Here is a 26439-nt window from a genome sequence, read left to right as displayed (position 1 = left end):
ATATTATTACAAATAAACTTATAAGCCTTTAACAAAGAATTAAAACTGAACACTAGCAATTAGTCTGCCATATATATACTTCATTCCAAAATTCCATAAAAAACCCATAGGATTCAGATTTATAACGTCATGCAAGAATAGTTATGCACACAAACTGTGCAAAACTCTCGAACAGATACTGCAACACTTGTTGACATCATATAAAATAGCAAAATTATAGGCAACAACCAGTATTAAAATCCTTACAGAATAACAATATTTCCAGTATACAAACTTTTGACTTCCACAGCTTATTTACAAGTATTAACCAAACCAAGCTAAAAACAGTACTCAAAGATATATATGCAAAATATAGAGAGAATATAACCTGCAATACCAATTACTGGAACAACCTAGTGAACTTATGTATCTCCAATAACTTTGTATATGATGGCAAGATAGTATATCTACAAACTAACAGAACACCTATGGGAAGTCCTGCTTCATGCATAATAGCAAACCTATATCTATATTGGTCTGAAAACTCATCTCCATAGGACCTTAACTTCTACAGATATATAGATGCAACATAGTTATTAACTGCCCAAACTTCATCAAGGAATATGGACACTTATACCCCAATGAATTCAAACTGGAAAAAACAAACAACAATGATACTACAGCCTATTTCCTGGATTTTGAAATTACAGTAATAAACAACAAAGCTACCATCACCCTGTACAACAAACGTGATGCATTTAATTTTAATACAGTCAACCTCACATTCCAATATATCTACAGGAGTGCATGCCAATGTTATACTAGTGCAAAGCATCAGAATAGCAGCCATCTGCAGCAATAAGGAAATAACCATCAATAACATCAAGATGCTATACCAAAAACTGACAATCATTTTCCTACAGCATATCTTCGCTACCACTTCTGTAAAGCCCTCAACATCGTGAAACATAAAAAAAATATGGGACATCAATATAGACAACATAATCAACAATTGATGACAAAAACCCATATACACCAAGTTTGTAAATAGTGTATATACAATACACTAGGTCTCTGTGGTATCGTACAGCTTAGAAAACTTGTACCCACCAATTGGCCTAACAGTGTATTAAACCATGTAAATAATTTAATTAAATTTTATTTTCATTTCATTATCTATCTACCATATATTTTTCTCACTCACACAACTGACCTTTAATACATGATATACTTACTCCCAGACCTTCCTTCAGGGTCCTAAATATAGGAACGGGTTTGCAACCCCGAACTACCCAAGCCCAACTATGTACCTCTACTTCATTCATCTTTCATCTTCATCTTCATTCAGTTTATCTTCATTTTCATTTATCTTCATCTTCATTCAGTTTATCGAACGCAATATGCGGGAAGTTACTACCTTCTTACTTTACCCAATCTATTTTTCGCCTTAAAGTTTAGCTGCTTTTCACTGCTACTTTGTAAGCTATTATATCTCTCAACTATACTGGGCAGTTTGGGCACCATGTATTTAACAGCGTTCATCACCACATATTGCATTTCAATTTATACAGACACCATACCATGAAAAAAAAAAAAAATTTTTTTTTTCCACACCATTTTCTAATGCTAGGAACCGCTAGCGTACCTACACATAAATATACTGGCACGCCGCCATCTTGGTCATTTGGTCAGTTTCAGTCTTACAAGGTAACGTTAAGTTCCTTTCTTTTTGCCTATTCCTACATTCCGATATCATTACTTTAGTTTTTCAATTCTTTTTACTTGCTTCTGTAAGGTCATCCACGATCTGTATACGTAATACAATTACATTTATTGCCACAATTTATTAGACCTTATTCTTGCCGCAAAATTTCAAATTTTAAAATTTTGTTCTTAACACGTGTCTACAGCACACGTGTACCATAGCATACAGAACATGTCAGAAACAGAAGCAAGAACATTGCAATCTTTCTCATAATTTCGGTGGATGGCCTCTAATGAAGACACTGAAATTGTGAAAAACACTGCAATGTAATCTTATTTTGGTTGCCTTTTCATTTTTAATTTCTTGCCAAGCCAACTATCTGCCTCTCTCTCTCTCTCTGCTTCATATCTTACCTGGTCGCCTCATCCTACTATAAATCACAACATTCCTTATCCATTTAGGTGAATCTGGTGTATACCGTAGATTCAACAGGTTTAAACAAAAATCTTCTTCACACTTTCTACATAGTATGCGCGCGCGCACACGCACGCACGCACACCGTATTTCTTTGATTGTAAGATGCACTTCTCTCCCTTATAAACGTCTCTAAAAACAGGGTGCGTCTTAGAATCGATAGCATCTTACAATCACAGTTTTTTCCGCACTTTGCACACGGCACCAGACGTTTTGTTTTTATGCGGAAACCCCGTCTTCAAGTTTTATCGCATTCTCCAATTCCATTGGAGAATAAAGTGGCGTGGGTGATTTCATGCGCTTTCGAAATGTGAAACCACCGTTATTTCATTATAGTGGAGCTCACTCAGCAAAAACTAGGAAGTCTTGTCTGTATCTTCGAAAGTACGTATTGTATTTCATTGATTTTGATCCCTTATTGCACATTAAAATGTTGTCAAAAAGATTGCACTACAAAGCCGCATTGAAATGAGAAGTTATTGTGTATGCAAAAGATCATGGAAATAGAGCTGCAGGTCGACATTTTGACATTAGTGAAATAAATGTTTGTCGTCAGAGAAATGATCGCAATTCCATATTTTTGTGTAAAGCAACAACCAAGTGCTTTACAGGGCCTAAGAAAGGAAGATTTCCACAAGTCGATGAAGCTGTGATACGTTTTGTAATGGAGACACGCAAAAAGGATTACCCATCACTTGACAAGACATGCAATTGAAAGCTGGAGAAATTGCCAAGTCCCTTGGAATAGAGAAAATAATTTTTAAAGGCAGTCGCGGCTGGTGCGACAGACTCATGTCATAGCAGATTATCGTTAAAGCGCTGAACATCTATCTGTCAAAAAATTTCTGCAGACTTTCAACAGAAGCTGATTAACTTTCAGCAACAGGTGATGATATTAAGGAAAAAAAGAAACTACGAGTTTAGTCAAATTGGAAATGCTGATGAAACCCTGGTCTTCTTCGATATGCCTCGAAATTACACCATCAACACTAAAGGTGCTAAAGAAATCAAGATTATGAGCACGGGCTATGAAAAGCAGCATATCACTGTGATGCTATGCATCACCGCTGATGGTCGAAAGTTGCCACCATATTTAATTTTAAATTGAAAAACCATACCGAAGAATGAAAATTTACCCAAAGATGTTATTGTGCGTGCACAAAAAAATGGATGACAGCAGAGCTTACGGAAGAGTGGCTAAATGTTGTGTGGAATAGACATCCTGGAAGTCTTCATAACCCACCTAGCATGATAGTACTTGATGCATTTCATGGACATTTGTCCAAATGGGTCAAAAATAAAATCGTGCAAAAATGTGGTGATTAGCTGTGATTTCTGGTGGCATGACTAGCCAACTGCAGCCACTCGACGTTTCAGTCAACAAACCATTTAAGGATTACTTGAGAAAGGAATATGAATCTTGGCTGTTGACTGACAACCTTTCACTGACACCTTCCGGAAAAATTAAGAAAGCGCCGGCATCGAAATTGGTAACAGCTTGGAAGTTAATCCCAGAGAGAATACTGCAGCACTCATTTAAAAAATGTTGCCTCACCAATGCTCTCGGTGGCTCAGAAGACGATATATTATGGGATAAAGAAGATAACGATGGCTCAGAAGAATCAACTCTGATATTGATTCAGATGCAGATATCGACAACTCAGAAGGAAGTGATGAACAACATACCTACTGACAAATACTATTTTTGTTAGTAAATTCTAACAAAAGATAAATTCATATCTGCCTACACAATTACCCCCAGGTCCTTTTCGTTCTCTCCCGCTGTCAGTATAGTTTGTTTGTTTGTTTGTTATTTGGTTTTTAGGAGCATGCATTAGCAACTAAGGCCATATTGCTCCGGGATATGCGGTGGTCATTCCCTGACCTTTCCGCATCCTCCGTATTTGGTGGTGACGGGCTCGAACCCCGGTCTAATCAAGAAGCATGTGCTACGCACTGCTGCTCCTTCCCACCTGGCTACAGAGGCGCCTGTCAGTATAGTACCAGAGTTGATACATCAATCGGGGTTGCTGCTTCCCATATGTAGTACTTTACATTTGTCAATGTTCAACTTCATTTGCCACCTCTCAGCCCATCGGCTCAACTTTTCTAGATCCTGTTGCAGCAGCGTACTGTCATTAGTGCCCTTAACAACCCTGCCAACCATCGTATTGTCTGCAAACTTTGAAGTTAAGCTTGATATACCATCATCAATATCATTTATAAATACAGAAAACAACAAGGGACCCAATACTGAACCCTGAGGGACTCTACTAATAACATTAGTCCATGATGAGCAGTGTCCATCCCTTTATCCATAACAGCAATTTGCCTCCAATGCCACACTGCTCCAATTTGTGCAGCAGTCTTCCATGTGCAACAGTACCAAAAGCCTTTCTAAGATCCAAATATATGATATCAAAGTTATTCCCTGCATCCAGTTCCTTTGTGACTGCATCATAGTATCCAATCAAATTGGTCAGGCAAGACTTTCCCTTAATAAAACCATGCTGTGTCTGAGCTATAACTGATGTCTTGTCGAGATGATCCTGCAGTGCTTCTTTAACCAGTGCCTCCATTAATTTTACTGGAACAGAAGTTAAACTAACAGGTCTATATTTACTTGTGTCGGCCTTTGATCCTCCTTTGTGAATTGAAGTCACATTTGCACATCTCCAGTCCATGGGTAACTCCCCTGAGTCCAAAGAAGCTCTCATAATTATGGCTAAGGGTTTGCTTACTTCCTTTGCTGCCTCCTTTAATATAACTGGATAGATCCCATCCATCTCGGGTGCCTTTATGTTTATCTTCAACAATTTCTCCTCCACTTTCCTCTCAGTTATTACAAAATCATCCAGCTCACTGCCAGAGTTTAACTCACCTCTGGCATTCCCCTCCCTGAATAACTCCTCATGGTGAATGTAGATGCAAAATACTCATTTAGTTTGTTAGCCACCGAGCAGGATCATCAACAGTTGAACCATCAACATCCAGTGGACCAATCTGATTCATCCCTTTCTTTCTAGAGTTTACATAGGTAAAGAAATCTTTATTGTTTTTCTTTGCATCCTTTGCCAAGGATTTCTCATAATCTGCCTTTGCCTGCCTAATCTCCTTGTGACTTGGTAACAGACCAGCTTATATCTATCATAGGCTTCCATGTCATCCCTTAATTTATACGCATCTCATGCATTTTTCTTCTCTGCCATATGTCTCATTAGTTCATCTGACATCCCTTTAGGCCTAAATCTTAAACAATATTTCTTAGTTGGTATGTAAAGCCTAGTAGCTTCCAAGATATATTCTTTGAATGCTTCCCATTTTGAATTTGCTGTTGCTAACATCATCAGTTGGTCCCTCCGTGTAGAATTTAAATACTGTCTCAGACCACCATAGTCACCTTCATGAAAGCAAAAAGCCTTCCCTTTACCCAGTGGGGTAGCTACCAGGTAGGCAGCTACGCCAATGGGTAAAGGAAAAAACACGCTACCGTGTTTTTCTTTGCATCCTTTGCCAAGGATTTCTTATAATATGCCTTTGCCTGCCTAATCTCCTTGTGACTTGGTATCAGACCAGCTTATATCTATCATAGGCTTCCATGTCACCCATCAATTTATATGCATCCCATGCATTTTTCTTCTCTGCCATATGTCTCATTAGTTTATCTGACATCCATTTAGTCCTAAACCTTGAACAATATTTCTTAGTTGGTATGTAAAGCCTAGTAACTTCCAAGATAAATTCTTTGAATGCTTCCCATTTTGAATTTGCTGTTGGTAACATCATCAGTTGGTCCCACCATATGGAATTTAAATACTGTCTCAGACCACCATAGTCGCCTTTATGAAAAAGGATAGCTATGCTACTGCCTCTACCCCTGATGGTAGTTACCTATATGAGTAAATCCCACTTCAGCACACTGTGATCACTGCCACCTAGTGGTTGCTTTATCTGCAGATTCTCAATGCATGAAGAATCACTACTGATAATCAGATCAAGAGTATTACTCCCTCTAGTTGCCTCCCAAACATGCTGATGTAGAAAACAATCATCCAATAAATCCACAAAAGCATTGCTAGCGTGTGAATGACCAACCACAAATTCCAGTCAATATCTGGGAAATTAAAATCCCCCATTATAAGACTCTCTGATTTACTGGCCATCTGGGAAATTAAAATCCCCCATTATAAGACTCTCTGATTTACTAGCCATCTAGGAAATTAAAATCCCACATTATAAGACTCTATGATTTACTGGCCCACTCTATTTCCCTGTACAGTTCCTTATTATACCCATCAGAGTCATTAGGCCTATAACACACTCCTACTCTCAATTTTGATCTTCCAATGCTTATGTTACACCAAACTGACTCGACACTGCACTGTCCAGCGATGTCAACTGGCTTCACTTCCTTGGATTTTATGTGTTTTTTAACTAATAGTATAACCCCTTCTCCCTTCCTATCTTGTATATCCTTCCTGTATACACATTGTACTCCTCAAATTCCAGTTCTGCATTCCTTATATCTGTGTGACACCAAGTCTCTGATATCCCAATAATATCTGCCTTTGATGTTCTGAGCAATACTTCAAACTCACCAAATTTATTTACCAAACTCCTAACATTGGTGTACATGCAAGTATACATGCACCTGTTCCTATTCTTAGGAACAGGTGCATGTATACCCTAACATAACCCATGTGTTTACTTGTACTGCAATGACTCCCGGCAGTCTCTGAAATACCCTGGATCTTGTTTTCCAGGCTGCTGCTCATTCCAATAGAAGCAGTGCAAGAATCACTTTCACCTCTGCCAGTGGCTACTGTTAATCTATTAGTCCTTGTATCCCCCCAAGCTAGCAGTTTTCCGACCCACCTAACACTGCCCTCGATAGCATCAGCAAATATTCTTGCAGCCTTTGTATTTAAGTGTATCCCATCCCTATAGAAGCAGTCTCTCCTGTTAACAAGTACAGACCACTGAAAAAAATTCTACCCCTTGAACTTTGCACAATCTTTCCAGGGCCGAATTGATCGACAAGGCTCTCATCATATACTCTCTCCTATCGTGTCTGGGCAGAATTGCAGACACTTTCAAATTCAACCCTAATTCATGGCTTTTTTTCAACAGTGACCTGTACTTGTTAAGTAATTCTGCCAGTCTCCTACTCTTAACATCATTAGTAAATTTCTCTTAATATCAAATATTTAATGCATTCAAAAATTTTTTATTGAAAAAGATTAAATTAGCACTATTTAAGCTCGTATCATAACAACAGATGAAGCTAAAGCAATGACAGGGCATCTTTACAGATTCATCGCATTATGCCATAAGGATGACAAACTCCCACATTTTTTGAATTACCATTGTATCAACCACCAACAAGTGTTAACCAGCAAAAGATTAAATACTAAAAGTGTTATTAACATAGCTTTCAAAATCGTGAATTCCATCAGAGGATAATCTCTTCAAAGGAGACTTTTCAAAATGCAACTCAATGAAAATGAACCAAATCTGATATTACACACAGATGTAAGGTGGCTGAGTCAGAATAAGTTTCTGCAGAGATTTCGAAATTTGTTGAATGAAATTAAAAAAAAAGTTGTTGATCAAAGGGGAAATAATTATCAGCAGCTACAAGATATGGAGTGTTTGTGTGATCTGGCTTTTTTGGCAGATTTTACCAGCAAATTATGTGATTAGAATTTGGAATTACAAGGAAAAAATAAAAATGTGGGACATGTATTTCTTCATATAAATATCAGTTTTTGGCAATGACTAAGGATCTCAAAGAAAAAAAAATATATAATAAAATCGATCATTTTGCAAATATGCAAGATAATTTGCAAAAATATCCTGTTTTTGAAATTAATAGTGAGAAATATGTTTCTGAAATTGAGAAAGTTGTGGATGATTTTGAAACCAGAATCAGTGATTTTAAAACAATCGAAGACATTATTCAATATATTTTTTATCCATTTAATGTCGCCTTAGATATGAAACAAATCAGAAAAAAATCAATGAGATTTTTCACATGGAGAAAATATTACTTGAAAATGAAAATATTACATTGCGAAACAATATCTTCCTAAAAGCTAGATCATCAGAAAAAGACTTTTCGTATTTGAAACAATCAAAGAAGAAGAATTGCTCTACTCTTATGGACTTTCATACAGAAGATTCTTTATGGTCAGCATTATCAAAAGTGTGTGTGTGTGTGTGTGTGTGTGTGTGTGTGTGTGTGTGTGTGTGTGTGTGTGTGTGTGTGTGGGTATAGATGTTTAATGGCACAAGCTGCTGTGGCTATAGTGCTCCTATTCACAGGAATGTTAAAAAATAATTATTATGAAGCCAGTTCAATTTCATTTCAGCTGAAACTAATCATATTTGTTCATAAATTCCAATTTGCTTCAAAAAACAGAAAAGTTCATTAATATTTGCCTCCTCTCCAATGATATGATTTAACATCATCGGTTCTCGGATGTTAGTCAGAGTGAAATATTAAAGTTCGACGTTGTTGATAGTCTGGACAGTCAATAAAAATGTTTGTTAGATGTTCTGAGCAGTGTGGAGACTGAGGAGGATTATTGCCTGTAAGTAGATGAAGGTGAGTCAGATGAGTATGGCCTATTCTAATCTGTGCGAGTACCACTTCTTCTCACTGAACTGTGTGAATGCTTGAATACCAAAATTTTGGGTCTTGCTTCAATTGGAAAAGTTTATTACTCATTTGGTTATGCCCTAGCTCTGTCCATTGTGCACAGTATGCTGTTTGAATTATGATACTATAATCAGCAGCTGGAATGAAGGCAGAGGCTAAGTCTAAGGTTGATGGATTTTTAGCAGAAATATCAGCCAAGTCATTCCCTTTAAATACCTGAAAGTGCTGGAATCCAGCAAAAATTCACTCGTTGCTGACAGTCTTCAATTTTCAACAGCTAATTCCTGATGATTTAAAACAGAGTGATCCTTATGAGAGGGATTCTGCATTGCTCTAATTGAGCTGAGGGAGTTGGTGTAAACTAAATATTTTGCAGATGGGTGAAGAGTAAAATTTTCTAGAGCTAACTGTATTGCAAATAGTTCCGCTGAAAAGTTGCTGTACTTGATGTAAGAGAAGCTGATATGATAGCAGAGAGAAACACTGCTGCTGCTCCAGCAGTTGAAGTAAATTTGGAACCATCAGTATATATCAGTAAGAAGTCAAAATAGTTTTGAATATGGCTAGCATGGAGTTGTTGCACATTCAGAGTCGGCAGACGATTCTTTCCCCATTGGAGAAAATAAGTATCACATGTCGGATGAGGAAAGGGAGTCCATGGTGGGTGAAAATGATTCTTTATTTGCTGCTATTGTGCAGAGGAACATTCCAATTCTGTGATATTTATGAGTCGTAGGCCTGCTGGTCGTATTTTATTTGGTTTATTTAAATAGAGAGTGTGACATGGTGGATTAAATAAGTAAGGCTGAATGGGATGCGGAGAATAACTTTGTATTTTGGCTTCATATTTAAGTAGTAACGTTCTTCTGCGGAGGTACAGAGGGGCTCGTCAGCTTCAATGTATAAACTATGAGTTGGAGATGTCCTATATGCACCAAGAGCAATTCGCAGTGCATTGTGTTTGTACAGGATCGAGCCAGCATAATACTCTCTTTCAGGCAGAATCATAAACTGGGGCACCATAATCCAAACAGGATCTAATCAGTGCTCTATATAAGAGCAGCAAATTTGTACGATCTGCTCCCCAAGACTGGGCAGATAGAGCTCTGAGCATGTTCAGCTTTTTCAGACAGGTAGTATGTATTACTTTAATGTGCTCAAAGAAGTTTAACTTGCTGTCAAGGATCAATCCCAAGAATCTAATATTGTTAGCAAGCAGGATAGTGGAATTTGATATCCGAAGTTCAGGGTCTATATGCAATTTATGTTGATTGCAAAAGTGTATCGCAACTGTTTTCTGATGGGAAAGACAATATCCATTGAACTCAGCCCACTTTTGTACTTTATTGAGGAACATCTGCAATTGCAGCTCAATAGATATCATGTTCTGAGAATGGCAAGAAATACAGATCATCAGCATAAAGATAGGCTTCCAGAATATTTAGTTCTTTTGTAATGGAATCAATTCTAAGGGCAAATAGGGTTGTGCTCAATACTGACCCCTGTGGCACTCTTTCTTCCTGCAAGAATGTAGAAGAAAAGGAGTCTTGGTATTGAACCTGGAAAGAGTGGCTCTGGAAGACGTTCCTAATAAATATAGGCAGGTTGCCTCGTAGATCAAGATTATGTAGGTCACTGAGAATGCCACATCGACAGGTAGTATGAAATGCCTTCTCTATATCGCTGGAGACCATAACAAGATGTTCATTTTTCACAAAGGTATTGCGAATTTCAGATTCAGCCTTGATCATCAGATCTAAGGAGGACCTATTTTTGCAAAAGCCATGTTGACAGTTACTCAGCAGATGTTGAGTTTCAATGATCCAAGGTCTTAATTTTTTGGAAATTGGGAGTGTAGTTTGATGCAGCTGAGACTTGGGCAAAGGTTTTTCCCAAAGCATTCACTATATCTAGAGGACAAGAGAGTTCTTGCCCATTGCATGAAAGAATTGGAGAAGGGATGATTGGAAACTTCCCAAAGCTGTCTAATCTTCTTCCATGTTAATCTGGAGTCTGTATTTCTATTGATAGTACATGCAAACAGAGTTCAAGAATCTTTTTTGGCTTGCCTTTGAATGAACTGGGCTTTTGCCCTTAGCTTCTTGTAGCTAATTAGATTAGTTGTGGTTGGAGATCGACGGAATAAACTGAATGCTTTATTTTTATCCTTCTTTGCTTTTGTGCACTCTTCGTTCCACCAGTAGTTGAAGTGCCATCGGTTTGGGGGATTTCATAATGAAATTGAGTATTTAGCTGCAACTAAAAGATGGGATGTGATATAATCAGTTACTTTATCTATAGGCTGTAGTTGAATAGTTTTTTTGTCCAGAGTGATTGCCAACTGAAATTTGGCCCAATTGGTTTTAGAAAATTTCCATTTCTTGCAAGGTTGGTCCAATGATGGTTGTATAGTGATCAGGTTACAAGCAATTGGAAAATGGTCACTGCCCATGGGATCATCCATAGCATACCACCGAATGACTGGAAACAATATTGGGGAACAAATCGAGAGGTCAATTGCAGAAGTCTGTCCAGTAGGTAACTGTATATGAGTGTGTGCACCACTATTAAGAATAATGAGGTTTTGTTTATGTAGTAGAGTTTCAATCAGTCAGCCTTGTCTATCTAATTTGGAGAATCCCCATAAAGGGTGGTGACCAATGAAATCCCCCTAGCAAGCAGACAGGGAAGGGTAGCTGTATTAAGGTAACCATACATTCTAAGGTTTTACAATAATTAATGAGGTTTAATTAATTAATTTTAATGAGGTTTTACAATAGCCAATTTCTTCACAATGTGTGTTTATATACTATTGCAAAAATAAAAAGCATCATCTGAAATAAACATAATTGCAATAAATATTTACAGTATGTAATTCTAAAAAACTTATTTTAAAATTCAGTAATCATACATTAAAGGTGGATAATTTTTTGAATATATTACCCATCAGGAGAGAATTCAAGATTATATACAGCTCCATGATGACTGTGCTTTCCAGAAAATGATGGATCCCACGAAAAACTTGGCAGAATACAGGAATACAAATTCTGAAAAAACTTATTAGTAGATCCTAATGCAGGGGGCCTTCCTTCTTCACGTGATCGCATCCAATGACCCCAATATGTATATCCTTGAGGCATAATTCTAATTACTTAAACAGAAAAGGTTTGGTGCAAAAACCTATAAAGTTTAAAAGGGTGGCTATTTAGGTGCTGAAAACAAAACTTTCAGGAATATTTATTTTAAAACATAGCACTTATAGAGTAGCATACACATGTAATGCATACCTGAGAGAGAAAAGATGAAATATTAAATTTTGTGAAAAGCAGAAATTATTAATGAACAGCACAAATGTCAGACAATTTTACTAAATGCATTAAATCTTATAATCTGAAAATAAACTACTAAGCTGCCTCAGCCATACACTGCAAATAAACATCACATCTCCCTAAGAAGTGCTGTTTATCTGCTGTGCATTTACAAATGTATTACATTGCACAAAAAAAAAAATAATAAAATACGTCCCATACAAAATCTTTAAGGTTTTTGTATGGGATTTATAAAAACTTAAACTCTTAAAGGAAATCAATCATTCTTAACTCTCATCCATGCCTGGTTCCACATAATATTTTTGCTAACAATGTAATTTATTACAAATTAATAAATTTGTAATTTATACAAGTAAATATAACTTATCTATAATGCATGCCATTACTCATTTCAGTAATTGTTGTCTCTTCATTTGTTGTTGTTATAAAAAATTTCACGACACAAGGGCAACTGTAGCCAATATTTGTCTGTCAGTGTCATTATGTTCATTTTAATCATTTATGCATGGATATATCAGAGTGTATTTATTATTCCTAGATGTTTAATATATATAAAGAGTTCACTTAGGTTTGCTTTGTCACCAAGTACATGAGAGAGGGTTAGAGGAGCTTGCAAGTTTGCTAATGATTGGAAGGATGTGATTCGAATGGCTGAATAGGATGGACAATCAATCAGGATGTGCCTTACTGTTAGTTGTATCTGACAGACAGAGCAGAATGGAGGATCTCTTAGAAGTAAATATTTGTGAGTGAGGAAGGTATGTCCAATGCATAGTCTTGTTAATATAACTTCCTCCTGTCTATTTGTACGTGAGCTAGAGTGCCACGAACATAGATCTCTTTTTATTCTGCAAAGTTTATTGCACGGTTGGTCCCTCCAAAGTTGTTTCCAAATGGAAGTATATTTGGTACAAAATACATCCCTATAATCTTTAAATGGTACAAACTGAAAGTTATCTTGTATATTAAGATCTGAATTTTTTGCAGCTTGGTCTGCATGATTATTTCCTGGGATTCCAACAGATAGACACTTGTTTTCTTGCTTTATGCAAAACTCTGAGTTGTTTTTCGAGATGCTGAATCAAGGAATTTGAGGAATATTTGCTATTCTGTAGAGCTGCTATTGCACTAAGGAAGTCAGTATAGATTAGAGCAGGTAGAAGTTGATGCTCGGTAATATCTTCCAGTGCTAGTTTAATAACATATAATTCTGCTGTGAAAATACTGCAAACACGAGGCAAGGAGACAGATATAACATATTCCGGTAAAACTACTGCGGCACCTACTGAGTTGTTCGATTTTGAACCATCCGTGTAAATCTGATGACTATTTCTATTTTCAAAGCTGTGCACTGCATGGAGCTTCTGTATAGCTCTTTTTTATTCCTGTTTGTAAGATGTTATTTATTTTGGTTATTTGGTTTTTTTTTAAGAGCATTAGCAACTAAGGCCATATTGCTCCGGGATATGCGGTGGTCATTTCCCTGACCTTTCCGCATCCTTCGTATTTGGTGGTGACGGGCTCAAACCCTGGTCTAATCAAGAAGCGTGTGCTACGCACTGCTGCTCCTTCCCACCTGGCTATGAAGGCGCCTGTTTGTAAGATGTGATAGGGAGAAAGGAACAGTCGGAATCCAAGGAGGTTCTGAGTTTATATCGACTGCAGAAATGTATTTCCCAAATTTGAGCTAAATGTCTGAGACGCAGTCCTACTGGTTTATTTTCATTTGGTCTGCAATCATAATTACTCGTCCGTGGTGGATCGTGAAAAATGGACCAATTTGGATGCGATGGCTGACTGTATATTTTTGCCACATACATGCACAGTAGATAATCTCGTTAAAGGTGCAACGGGGCTTCCGATGCACCTGCATACAGGCTGTAAATTGGTGAAGTTCTAAATGCTCCTAGAGCTATGCGGAGAGCATTATGGTGAATGGTATCTAGGCGACGTAAGATGCTCCTTCTTGCTGAAGCATATATAGGAGATCCATAATCCAAATGAGATCCAATCAAAGTTTTATATAATAGTAGTAATGTGTACCTGTTGGCTCCCCAGGCCATTGAAGATACTGTGCGCAAGATGTTAAGTTTTAAGAGGCAACTAGTTCAAAATCTTAGTATATGTTCATGAAAGTTTAGTTTTCTATCTAATGTTAAGCCCAAGAAGGAGAAATTTTGAACAACAAGTAGAGCAATTTTTTTTAAGTATAAGACCGGTTCAGGATGAAGACCACGCATTTTACAGAAGTGTATAACAGCTGATTTTTTCTCAGATATTCTATAACCATTATTTTTAGTCCATACTTCTATTTTGTTTATGGATAATTGGAGCTGTCATTCAATTGTGTTCATGCTTTGTGATTGAAATGAAATGGAAAGATCATCTGCATACATATATATTTCCAATGATGGTGGTATAACCTTTGTGATATTGTTCACCCACAGTGCAAACAGGGTTGCACTTAATACTGAGCCCTGGGGAACTCCTTCCTGTTGTATATATATTGTAGATAAACAGCCTTTATATCGTACCTATGTTCTGTCAGCAAGGAATTTTTCTATAAATTGTGGAAGTTGTCCTCTGTATCCTAATTGAAATAGATCTCGTAGAATTCCGAATCTCCATGTTGTGTCAAAAGCGTTTTCAAGATCTAGATTTACCATCACCATATGCTGCTTTCTTATAAATGAGTTTCTAATGTTTGTTTCCACTTTGATATGTAGGTCAAGTGTTGATCTATTTTTCCTAAATCCAAATTGGTGCAGTGATAAAACATTCTCTTTTTCCAGCAACCATGCAAGTCTATTCACCATTATGCACCATTCGTTCAAGGATTTTCCCTAAGCAGCTGGTCAGTGCAATCGGGCGATAATTATATGTATAGGAAGGATCTTTTACGGGTTTGGGAAATGCAAGGACAATTGCATGCCACCATATGGATGGATACAGGTTGTTCAGAAAAATTCTATTATATAGAGCTAGTAGGATTTCCAGACAATCAGAGTTTAGGTGTTGTATCATAGTATAATAAATGCCATCGGGACCTGGTGCGCTATTAAGCAATTTTGTAATGGTTGTAAGTAATTCCTCTTTTAGAAATGGTATATTATAGGAATGCGATTTTGGTAGAGAAATTCAACTTATTCCGTTCAGCTTGCTCTTTATATTTTTGAAAGTCAGTGCTGTAGCTTGTAACTGCTGATATGGAAGCGAAAGAGTCAGCCAGAATTTCTGATATCTGGTCTGCTAAAAAAACGTTCTGCCCTTTCCAATGGAAGATTGGAGATTGTGTGCTTGGATATCTTCCACTTAAAATCCAAATTTTTTTCCACACCAGACCAGGACTCGAGTTCATAGCAAGTGTGGAAGCAAACACGATCCAAGACTTTTTCTTTGCTTTTTTCTGAATTCTCCTTGCTTCAGCTTTGGCTTTTTTTTATACGCAATCAAATTGAGGGTAGTTGGATATTTCCAGAATCTATTCCATGCACGATTTTGTTTTGTTTTTGCTGTCGCACATTCTGCATTCCACCAAGAGTTGTACCATGCCTGCCTTGCCCTACTTATTTGAGGTATTGTAGCTTTGGAAGCTTCTAGCAGTTGATCGTTGATATATAAGACAGCATCATCTATTGGCAGGGTTTCTATTAATTGCTTATCCAGTTTGATTAATTGCATATATTTACTCCAATTAGTTTTTTAAAATTCCATACTGTTCTGGTTCCTTCTGTAAGAGTCGATTGTGTCTGTATGGAACATACTATCGGAAAATGATCACTGTTGTAAGGATCATTCAACACGAACCATTCTATACTAGGATAAATTGATGGAGAACATATTGTTAAGTCTATTGCAGAAGTGATACCTGTAGTCAAACTGATATAAATGTGAGATCCGGTATTCAGTAAATTCAGTTGTTGATCATCTAGGAAAGTTTCGATTAAGTTACCTCTACTGTCTGTGTGAGAAGATCCCCACAAATGATGATGGGCATTCATATCTCCCATAAGGCAATAGGGAGGTTGGAACTGAATAGAAAGATCGTTTAATTCCGATCTGGAGAGAGGAATATTTGGTGAAGATAAAGGGACGAGATTGTGATAGAAATTCCGATGGCTATTCTCACTGCTACTGCTTCTAAGTTGGTTTTTAATGTTGTTTGCTTAGCTGATATATTAGTATTCACCAAAATTGTCGCTCCTCCTTTGGCAGTTCTGTTATCATTTCTGTCTCTCCGGAAAAGTGTATAATTTTGAAATATGGGTGAAGATTGAAGTGTTAGTGGGTCTCTCCTGAAGGTAAATGCAGGCTGGTTTATACTGCTGAATAATATCTTTTATTTCATCCAATTTTCCACATAAACCATGACAGTTCCATTGTATAATGATATGTTACATTTTTTAGGTGTCGGAACGATTTGTTGAATCTGACTGCGCTTTTGAGTTTTTTCGTTTATCATGTTTGGGTCTGTCTTTCTTTGGAAAATTAGGAAAAGGAGTATCAATATCTTCTGCAGGGTGTAGTTCTAGTACATTCTCTCTCTGTTCATCAGTATCCATTTCATCTATGTTTGTTTGTTTCTGTTCACACAGTTTACTAGATGCTGTTTGCTTAGTTTTTGAAGATGTTACTTCTGATTTCTGCTTTCCAGGCACGGGAGTATCTTGCTCTTTAGCACTGGATGTTTCTTGTGAAGCTGTTTTTGTCATTGATATTACTTTACTCCAGTCTATAATTTGATTTAGAGGTATTACTACCTCCGTTTGAGTGGCTATAGTTTGCTATCGTTTCACTGCTGAAGCATAGGAACGTGAAGGTTTGGTTGCAAGTATCTGTTTTCTTGCTTCCGGGTACGACACTTTATTTTCTACTTTGTATGTTTGAATTTGCTTTCCCAATACCCACATTTCGCATGTCTTCGAAAAAGCAGGATGATTTCCGTGACAGTTTGGACAGAGTGGTGTAGCGGATGTGTAGTTTGCTTGATTGTGTTCTTTCGATCCACAGAGTGGACAGATGGGATCACTGCGACATGTCGCCTGAGAGTGTCCGTATCACTGACAGTTGTAACACCTTATTGGATTTGGTATATATCTGGTCATATTTTGCAATTTAAATATCCTGCTTTAACTGAGTGGGGAAGAGAAGGATTGTTAAAGGTGAGAATTACTGATCGGGTTGGAATGATAATTCCGTCTTTCTTCATCATTATCCTCCTAACATGTATCACTTGTTGTTCTGTTAGCTCGCGCAGTGATTCTTCCTCTGAAACAGTCAAAAGATCCCATTCGATAATAACACCTTTCGATGTATTCAGGGAATTATGTGGGGTAATTTCAACTGGCAGTCCTGCAAAAGTTTTCGTTTTTGGCAATTTCTCAGATTGATGACTTAGTAAGGTTTCTACTAAGAGATCACCTGATTGTAATCATTTTATCATTTTTGGTGATCCAACCATGGACTTTATAAGTCTTCTGAACTAAGAAAGGGGATAATTTCCCAACAGATTGTGTTGATAACGAATGTATCACCAAAAAGAAAGGAACAGTAGGCTGAGAGCTGTTGATTTTCATTCTCTTAGCCTGAGACATGTTCAGCTGTAGGTCATCACATTTATTGGAGTTAACTTTCTCCAATCTTGTGTTGTTAGTTGTTTGGTCCATTTTAAACTCCTTTTAGTCCTGGGTCTAAAAGGAGTTTAAAATGGACGCACTACTTTAAAATAATGGCACTACTCCTGCGTCCCCGCCACGGGGAGGCAGGAGTAGTGCCACCAAGTGACCAAGCGAGTAAAATAGAAGGTTAGTACACAAAAAAATTAAGAAAGGTTACTTTCCTTTCTGAAACTTCTTCCTTATGCTTTAAGAGAGAGAACTCTTATTATATATTTGAATAACGGAAGAAAAAACGTGTGAACTCAAAGGGAAAAGCTTATCTCTCTAATATAATCACAGTAGAAGTTGCAGGGAAGATCGCTTGGCCTCAAGATTTGCTTGGCATCCGGGGCCTCTTCATTTGTGGGTAACTAAGTACCCATCAACACAGATCTTGACAGCCCAATGAGAACTATATTCTCCACAATAAAAGAGATGCTAAAAATGTGGAAGATATCCACTGAAGAATCATGAGCACATCATGCAGGAAGCTACTAACCTTTCATTAACTAATATTAGCTGAAGCTTACTGGCTACTGATTCTTTAGAATTGAAAAATTCAGTTGAAGTGTATGTGCCTCTGGATTGGAGCAGCCAATCTGAGGTACATACACTTCTTGTCAGTGGCACACCATTCAATTTGAAAAATCAGAAATGAAGATAAACACAGTTTAAATTACACTTTTATTGTATTAAAATCTGGAATCTTGTAGGTTCCAGCCACCTTTCAAAGTGACTGCAACCTGCATATCACATATACTTATGTGATATTGGTATTATTTTGGGTACTAGTGACATGCCATCAATTCTGTAAGAACAAACAATACTTACTTTATTATTTCAAGTGTAAAATATAAAGTTTCTTCAATAGTCTGCAAAAATATTAGGTGGAGCCAAGCATGGATCAGTGTAAGGAGTGCTGGAATGACTCATTCCCTTTAAGAGCATGAGCTTATAGTTGTTGTATGGGATGATCTAAAGTGGTAACTGAATTCTTAAATGTTTCATTTTTTTTTTTTTTCCTTTCTTTTTATTTGCTCTTCCAAATTCAATTTGCTTGAATGAGATAGATCTGATTTGCCACTTTGGGAAAAAAGTTGGCCAACAGTCACATAATCTCTTATATTGAGAATATACAGGATGATTACAAAATAAATCATAGGGTTTAAAAAGCCTTAACTCTCAAAATACTTGTTGGATAGGTTTTAAATTGTGGAATATTCCACAAATATTAAATATGCATTTGAATCCAATATTTGCTTTTCTTAACTGCACAGTTTGGGTTTGTGTGACTAGATATAAGACACCTATTTTATTAACACTCAAAAAGAAAAAAACATGGCTGCTAACTTACATGCAGCTGAAAACCATGGATACCAATTCCATGAAGTATTTTTCTGATGGCTGGCTGTTGGTCACACACATCCCAATTCTATCAATTATCTCTTGAGTAACTTATTAAGGTTCATTTGCAATTTCCTCTATCTGTTTCAACTGCCTACACATTCAGGAAGTCATAGTTATTTGGGAGTAGAATAGTACATAGGTTTGAGCACACATGAATGCCAAATATAGTTAATCATAATATTCCTGTTAAAATATTGTAAACATCTCTGACCTACATAGATTTAATGACCAACCCTAAGCCACAAAAAAAAAAAAAAAAAAAAATGACAAATCTCTTAATATATCAGTTCATTATTTATTTATTTATTTATTTTTACTGTATATAATATACAAAAAAATTTTTTTTTTTTTTTTTTGTTAAGTTGCTGTACAGAAAGAGGGCTTCAATAGTTTTTTTTGAGAATTCAGCTGTGTTTTTCTTTGCTTGGAAATCCCACTGCAGAAAAATCTCTTTTATTGGCTGTTCTGCTGGCAGAGATCGCAAGAATAAAATAAGCCACAGCTGCAAGATTTAAAGGGGGGAAAAAAAAAAAAAAACTTTTTTTTATACTGCTTTAGTAATTGAAAATCTTCTCCACTGTGAAAAATTGGCTTTAGAAGTTTTATTTTGATATAATTTTAAATTTCGTCAGGTGGAGGTTCGACATTTTTATCATTCGAATTTTCTGCAATAACTCATCTTCCTTCTTTTTCTTTCCATTGAATCTTTTAATTTGGTCTACACTGATCTTTCAGTGTAGTGTGGTAATGTGTTCGAAGCTTCAAATTAAGTATTAACATTTTCTTTTTGACACTCCTGAAACTAAATAAATAAGGTGATGGAGACAACACTGTTGAAGCTGATGGTATTAAATGTAGTGACCATGATTCTGTTACAACCACAGATGACACTGATAAAGTTTTAGTGAATTTTCTCCAATCAAAGTAATGATGTGCATGTAAACTGTTTGAACAATCACAACTGAACCAAAATTATTACATTCTCACTGATGAATAAAATTCAACTGAAAGATCTTAATATCATTAAATGATTACAATTTTTATAAAATTTTACCATTCTGAACATGGTCTGTAATAATATAAATATCAATATAAAATTCATACCTTCCTAAGTTTCCTGTTTGACTTACAAATACTATTTCTATATTTTTAAAGTAATAAATTACTGTGCAGTTTTTATTTTGGAGAATAGTGAAAATCTGAATAATAAAAATAATAATAAGAGAATAGTAAAAATCAGATTTTTACTATTCTCTCTATTTTGCATAGATTGAAATCTGTCTTTAATTTCTATAATGAATAGAGATAATTTTCAAGCATTTCATAGTTCTTGTACAACCTGTTCAGTGATCTGATGCTTCAGATCTTTATTATAGGGTGCATGTTTGCATGAAATTGAAGCATAATAAGGACAGCAATTCATTCACTTAGGAAGTGGTAAAAAGTACCATGAAATATCTTAGCATCATTTACTTACTTAACAAGTACAGGTCAATCCTGAAAAAAGTCACAAGTTAGGGTTAAATTTGAAAGTGTCTGCAATTCTGCCCAGACATCATAGCAAGAAGCATATGATGAAAACCTTGTCAATCAATTCGGCCCTGAAGAGATTGTGCAAGACTCATGAGGTAGAATTTTTCTTAGCGTGGTCTTTCTTGTTAACAGGAGATATTGTTTCTACAGGAATGGGATACACTTAAATAGAAGGGGAGCAAGAGTACTTGCTGATGCTATCGAGGCAGCGTTAGGTGGTTCAGAAAACTGATAGCTTTGGGGGAGGAATAACAGACTAAAAGGTTAATAGTAGCGGCAACCAGAGATGAAAGCGATTCATGCACTGCTTCTACTAGAATGAGCAGCAGCCTGGAAAGCGAGATACTAGGAGTCAACTTGGAACAAGTAAATACATGGGCTGTGTTAGGGTAACTAAGAGTAGGAATAGGTGCATGCATACTTCCATGTACACCAATGCTAGGAGTAGAGATAAGGAATGCAATGTGTACAGAAAGGATAGAAGGGGCAGAGGGATGATGCTGTTAGTTAAGAAACACAAAATCTAAGGAAGTGCATCCTTTTGACATGGGTGGACAGGCAGTGTTAAGTCAGTTTAGTGTGACATAAGCACTGGGCTTAGAGGGGAACAGGTATCCTGTGTGTTATCTGTGTATATTTGGTGACATAAGCAAGGGGCTTAGAGGGGTTTGTTTTGTTTGTTATTTGGTTTTTAGGAGCATGAGTAACGAAGGCCATATTGCTTCGGGAATATGCAGTGGTCACTCACTGACCTTTCCGCATCCTCTGTATTTGGTGGTGACGGGCTCGAACCCTGGTCTAATTAAGAAGTGTGTGCTTCTTAATTAGACCAGGAGAAGAGGTATCCTGTGTGTTATCAGACACTTAGCCTAAAACACCGATGGATCCAATATCTCTCTATTACAGAAGATTTAGGAGAAGTCCGGTTGGGCTGCCTCCCTAAAATCCACTCATGCACACCTTCTCGATGGTAAGCCCTGTTACGTCACTTAGGTGGCAACGAACGTGTAGAGTGGTTCTCTTCAAGACGCCTGGTCAGCATGAAGAGAAAAAGACCAAACCTTCCAGCATATGACAGCATGACAAAACAAATGGCCCTCAGTCCCCAGCAGCTTTCACTCCCCCTCTTACGGCAGCAAGATCAGAGTGGAAGCAGAGGGTGCTAAGAATCTCTGGGTACGACCAGGCTGCCATGCACGGAAACTGAACTTGGCCTATTATAACGTAAGATCACTCATCGGTGAAGATAGGATATTAGAGCTGGAAAAGGAATTAGAAAATGTGAATTGGAATATCATCAGTTTCGCTGAAACAAGAAGAAGAAATGAATCACTTATAAGTTTATCAAGTGGAAATCTGCTGTACACCAATGGAAACAGTGAAAGGAGTGAAGGTGGAGTTGGGTTTCTGGTCCATAAAGATTTAAAAAACAACATTTTGGAATTCAAAAGTACATCATCAAGGGTGTCAAGACTAATACTCAAGATTTCTAAGAGATACAAGCTAAAGGTTATAATGATTTATGCACCAACATCGAGCCATGATGATGAAGAGGTTGAAGAAATGTACAACAAAATTGAGAGTATTAGTATTAGTAATGGCCGCATGGTACAAAAAAGCCTATGGCTTATGCTGCACCAGCCAAAAAAAAAAAAAAAAAAAAAGAGAGTCTTTTAGATGAGCAGAAAACCCACTAGACTATTATTATGGGAGACTTCAATGCTAAGGTTGGAAAAAGACAAAACAGCGCAGAAAGGGGAACTATAGGAAATTTTGGAATTGGTGAAAGACTTGTGGAATTTGCAGAATCTCAAGGACTGTCAGTAATGAACACTTTTTTTCAAGAAAAGAAAAGGGTGAACAGAAACTGGACATGGAAGAGTCCAAATGGATTAACAACTAATGAAATCGACTTCATCTTCACTAACAGAAGATATATTGTGAATGATGTTACCGTCCTGAATAAAGTAAATGTTGGAAGTGATCACAGAATGGTAAGATGTACACAATATAGATGCAGGAAAGGACAAAACTGACTCGAGTAAATAATACAAAGGTCTTTGAGATAACAGAAGAGGAGAAAAAGCAGTATGTACTGGAACTTAAGAACAAGTTTGAGCTTCTGCAGACTGCTCAGGACCAAGATATCGACGAGGAATATTACAACTTTCTGAAAGTGATAAAGCCCAAGAAACCTATAGAGAAAAAGAAATCCAAAGAAGAAAAAATTAGTCAAGAAACACTTGTCACGATGAACTGAAGACGACAAATGAAGAGCAAGAAAAATGCTGACAGGGAGAAAATTGAGTATACTGAGTTATGCAAAGCCATTAGGAAGAGACTCAGAGAGGACATAAGAAGTTTTAACACAAGAAAAGTAGAACAAGCATTAAGGGAAAACAAAGGATTTAAATCAGCAGCCATGAGCAGTAATACAGAGAGACAAATGATACTGAAACTGAAGAATAGCGAAGGTGTACTTATAAACAGCAGAGAGGGCATGATTCAAATAGCAGAAGACTACTATAGAGAATTATACAAGGAGCGAGGGAATGATGCCAGCAGTGGGGAAGATGGATTGCAAAGTAGCAACACATACGACATACCCGATATTCTTCCTGATGAGGTAGAACATGCATTGAAGAAAATGAAGAATCAGAAAGCCCCGGGAGGAAGATAAAGTTACTGTAGAGTTGTTAAAATTGGGAGGAAGAGACATAACACAAAAACTGGCAAGGCTCTTCACAAAGTGCATTAGAAAAGGTGTGACGCCTAAGCAGTGGAATAATGCAATCATAGTTTTGCTGCATAAGAAAGGAGATAAATCAGAAATTGGAAATTATAGACCAATTAGCTTGTTATCCCACATCTACAAGTTGTTCACAAGGGTCATTACTAATAGATTAGAAAGAATACTTGATGAGAATCAACCGAAAGAGCAAGCTGGCTTTAGGACAGGATTCTCAACTATGGATCACCTTCATGTAATATCACAGCTAATGGAGAAAGCAAATGAATATAAAACACCATTATGCCTGGCATTTGTGGATTATGAAAAGGCATTTGACTCCAAATAAGGCAATGTTTCGGGCACTGGAAAGACAAGGCATAGATACCCCACATATTATGATTTTGAAGAAAATATATGAGAGTGCTACCTCCTTTATCAGACTAGACAGAGACAGTAGGAAATTTAAAATCAAGAAAGAAGTTCGACAAGGAGACACAATATCTCCGAAGCTGTTTACTGCTGCCCTTGAGGAAGCTTTCAGAAGATTAGACTGGTCGCAGAAAGGAGTCAATGTGAATGGAGAGTACCTAAACCATTTACGATTTGCAGATGATGTTGTGGTCATAAGCCAGATCCCAAAGAATTAGAGGAAAATCTTAATCAGTTATGCACAGTTAGTAAGGATTTTGGACTAAAGATGAATATGGCTAAAACAAAAGTAATGATGAACAAGTATGCCACAGAAAGGGAAATAATGATTGAAGGAGCAGTAATTGAAAAGGTGGAGTCATATACTTATCTGGGACAAGTTATTAGCTGTAATAATGATAAATGGCTGGAAGTCAAGAGAAGAATAAATTTTGGATGGATAGCATTCAGGAAATATAGTCACATACTGAAGAGCAATATCCCAGTTTGTCTGAAACGTAAAATAATGAACCAATGTATACTCCCCACCATGACTTATGGAAGTGAAACTTGGGCACTCACCAAAAGAATGGAAGAGAAGCTGAGAAATACACAGCGAAGAATGGAACAAATTAAATTGGGAATCAGACTGTTAGATAAGAAGAGAAACATGGATTAGGCAGCAAACTCAAGTAAAGGACATTCTTACCAAAGCTAAAGAACTAAAATGGTCTTGGGCAGGACACACAGCTCGAAGACATGATGACAGATGGACTAAAAAAATAACAGAATGGTACCCAAGAGGAGCTAGAAGAAAACCTGGAAGACAAAGGCGGAGATGGATAGATGAAATTCATGAGTTTGTGGGTAGTAAATGGATGGTCAGTGCTCAAAACAGAAGGAACTGGAAAATTGCTGGAGAGGCATTCATCCTGCAGTGGATTGAAAATGGCTGATGATGAAGCACTGGGAAAACCAAGGTAGGAGTGTGTTATAGGCCTAATGATTCTGATGAGTACAGTGAACAACTGTACAGAGAAATAGAGTGGGCCAGTAAATCAGATTGTCTTATAATGGGGGATTTTAACTTCCCAGATATAGACCAGAACTTGAGGGTTGGTCACTCACACTAGTAAGACTTCTGGGGATTTATTGTAGCATGTTTAAGAGGCAACCAGAAGGAGTAATACTCTTGATCTGATTATCAGCAGTGATTCTTCATGAATTAAGAATCTGCAGATAAAGGAACCACTAGGTGGCAGTGATCACAGTGTAATGATATTGGATTTATTTAAAGATGTAACTACCATCAGGGGTTAAGGGAAGGTTTTTTGTTTTCTTAAAGGTGACTATAGAGGTCTCAGACAGTTTTTAAATTATATACAGTGGGACCAACTGATGTTACCAACAGCAAATTCTAAATGGGAAGCATTCAAGGAATTAATCTTGAAAGCTACTAGGCTTTTCATACCAACTAAGAAATACTATTCAAGATTTAGGCCTAAATGGATGTCAGATGACCTAATGAGACTTGTTGTTTGTTATTTGGTTTTTAGGAGCATTAGCAACCAAGGCCATATTTCTCTGGGATATGCGGTGGTCATTCCCTGACCTTTCCACATGCTCCGTATTTGGTGGTGACGGGCTCGAATGAGACTCGTGGCAGAGAAGAAAAATGCATGGGACACATATAAATTATCAGGAGACACAGATGCCAATGATAGATATAAGATAGTCTATAATCAAGTAACAAAGGATGTTAGGCAAGCAAAGGCAGATTACGAGAAATCTTTGGCAAACAATGCAAAGAAAAACATTTTACATAAAATAAAGACTTCTTTTCTTATGTAAACTATAGAAGGAAGGGGGATGAATCAGATTGGCCCACCTGACATCGACGATTCGATTGTTGATGAACCTGCTGCAGTAGCTGACAAACTGAATGAGTATTTTATATCTATATTTATGCATGAGGTCTGTAGGGAGGTGGAGGCCAGAAGCTAATCAAACTCTGGCAAGGAGCAAAATGATTTTGTAATAACTGAGAGTAAAGTGGAGAAATTGTTGAAATTTAACATAAGAAAGGCACCTGGGGTGGATGGGATCTAGCCAGTTAAAGAAAGCAGCAAAGGAAGCAAGCAAAAGCCATAATTATGAAAGCTTCCTTGGACAAAGGGGAGATCCCCATGGGCTGGAGATATGCAAATATGTTCCCCAATTCAAAAAGGGGGATTAAAGGGTGACATGAGTAATTACAGACCTGTTAGTCTAACTTCTGTTCCAGGGAAAATAATGGAGTCAGTGGTTAAGGAAACGATGCAGTATCATCTGGACAAGACTGCAGTTATAGTTCAAACACAGCATGGGTTTGTTAAGGGAAAGTCTTGCATGACAAATCTGATTGGATACTATGATGTGGTCACAAAGGAACTGGATGTAAGAAATAATGTTGATATCATATACTTGGATTTTAGGAACACTTTTGATACTGTGTCGCACGGTTTTTGTTTTTGTTATTTGGTTTTTAGGAGCATTGGCAACTAAGGCCATATTGC

General features: G+C 37.0%; 1 protein-coding gene across 1 annotated transcript in view; it reads right to left on the bottom strand.

Moving 5' to 3' along the window:
* The window catches only part of LOC150085573 (DDB1- and CUL4-associated factor 10 homolog), a 209703-nt gene that overhangs the window by 133858 nt on the left and 49406 nt on the right, over positions 1 to 26439 (bottom strand). Inside the window, exon 3 of the mRNA XM_090373353.1 lies at positions 11763 to 11999. Coding sequence (XP_090229479.1) covers positions 11763 to 11959 — 197 coding nt within the window. The 5' untranslated portion in view covers positions 11960 to 11999. The remainder of the gene's footprint in view (positions 1 to 11762; positions 12000 to 26439) is intronic.

Source organism: Mastigoproctus giganteus, chromosome 5, assembly GCF_048544385.1.
Source record: "Mastigoproctus giganteus isolate SK-2022 chromosome 5, ASM4854438v1, whole genome shotgun sequence".
Classification (NCBI taxonomy): domain Eukaryota; kingdom Metazoa; phylum Arthropoda; class Arachnida; order Uropygi; family Thelyphonidae; genus Mastigoproctus; species Mastigoproctus giganteus.
This window is presented reverse-complemented; position numbering and strand designations above follow the sequence as displayed.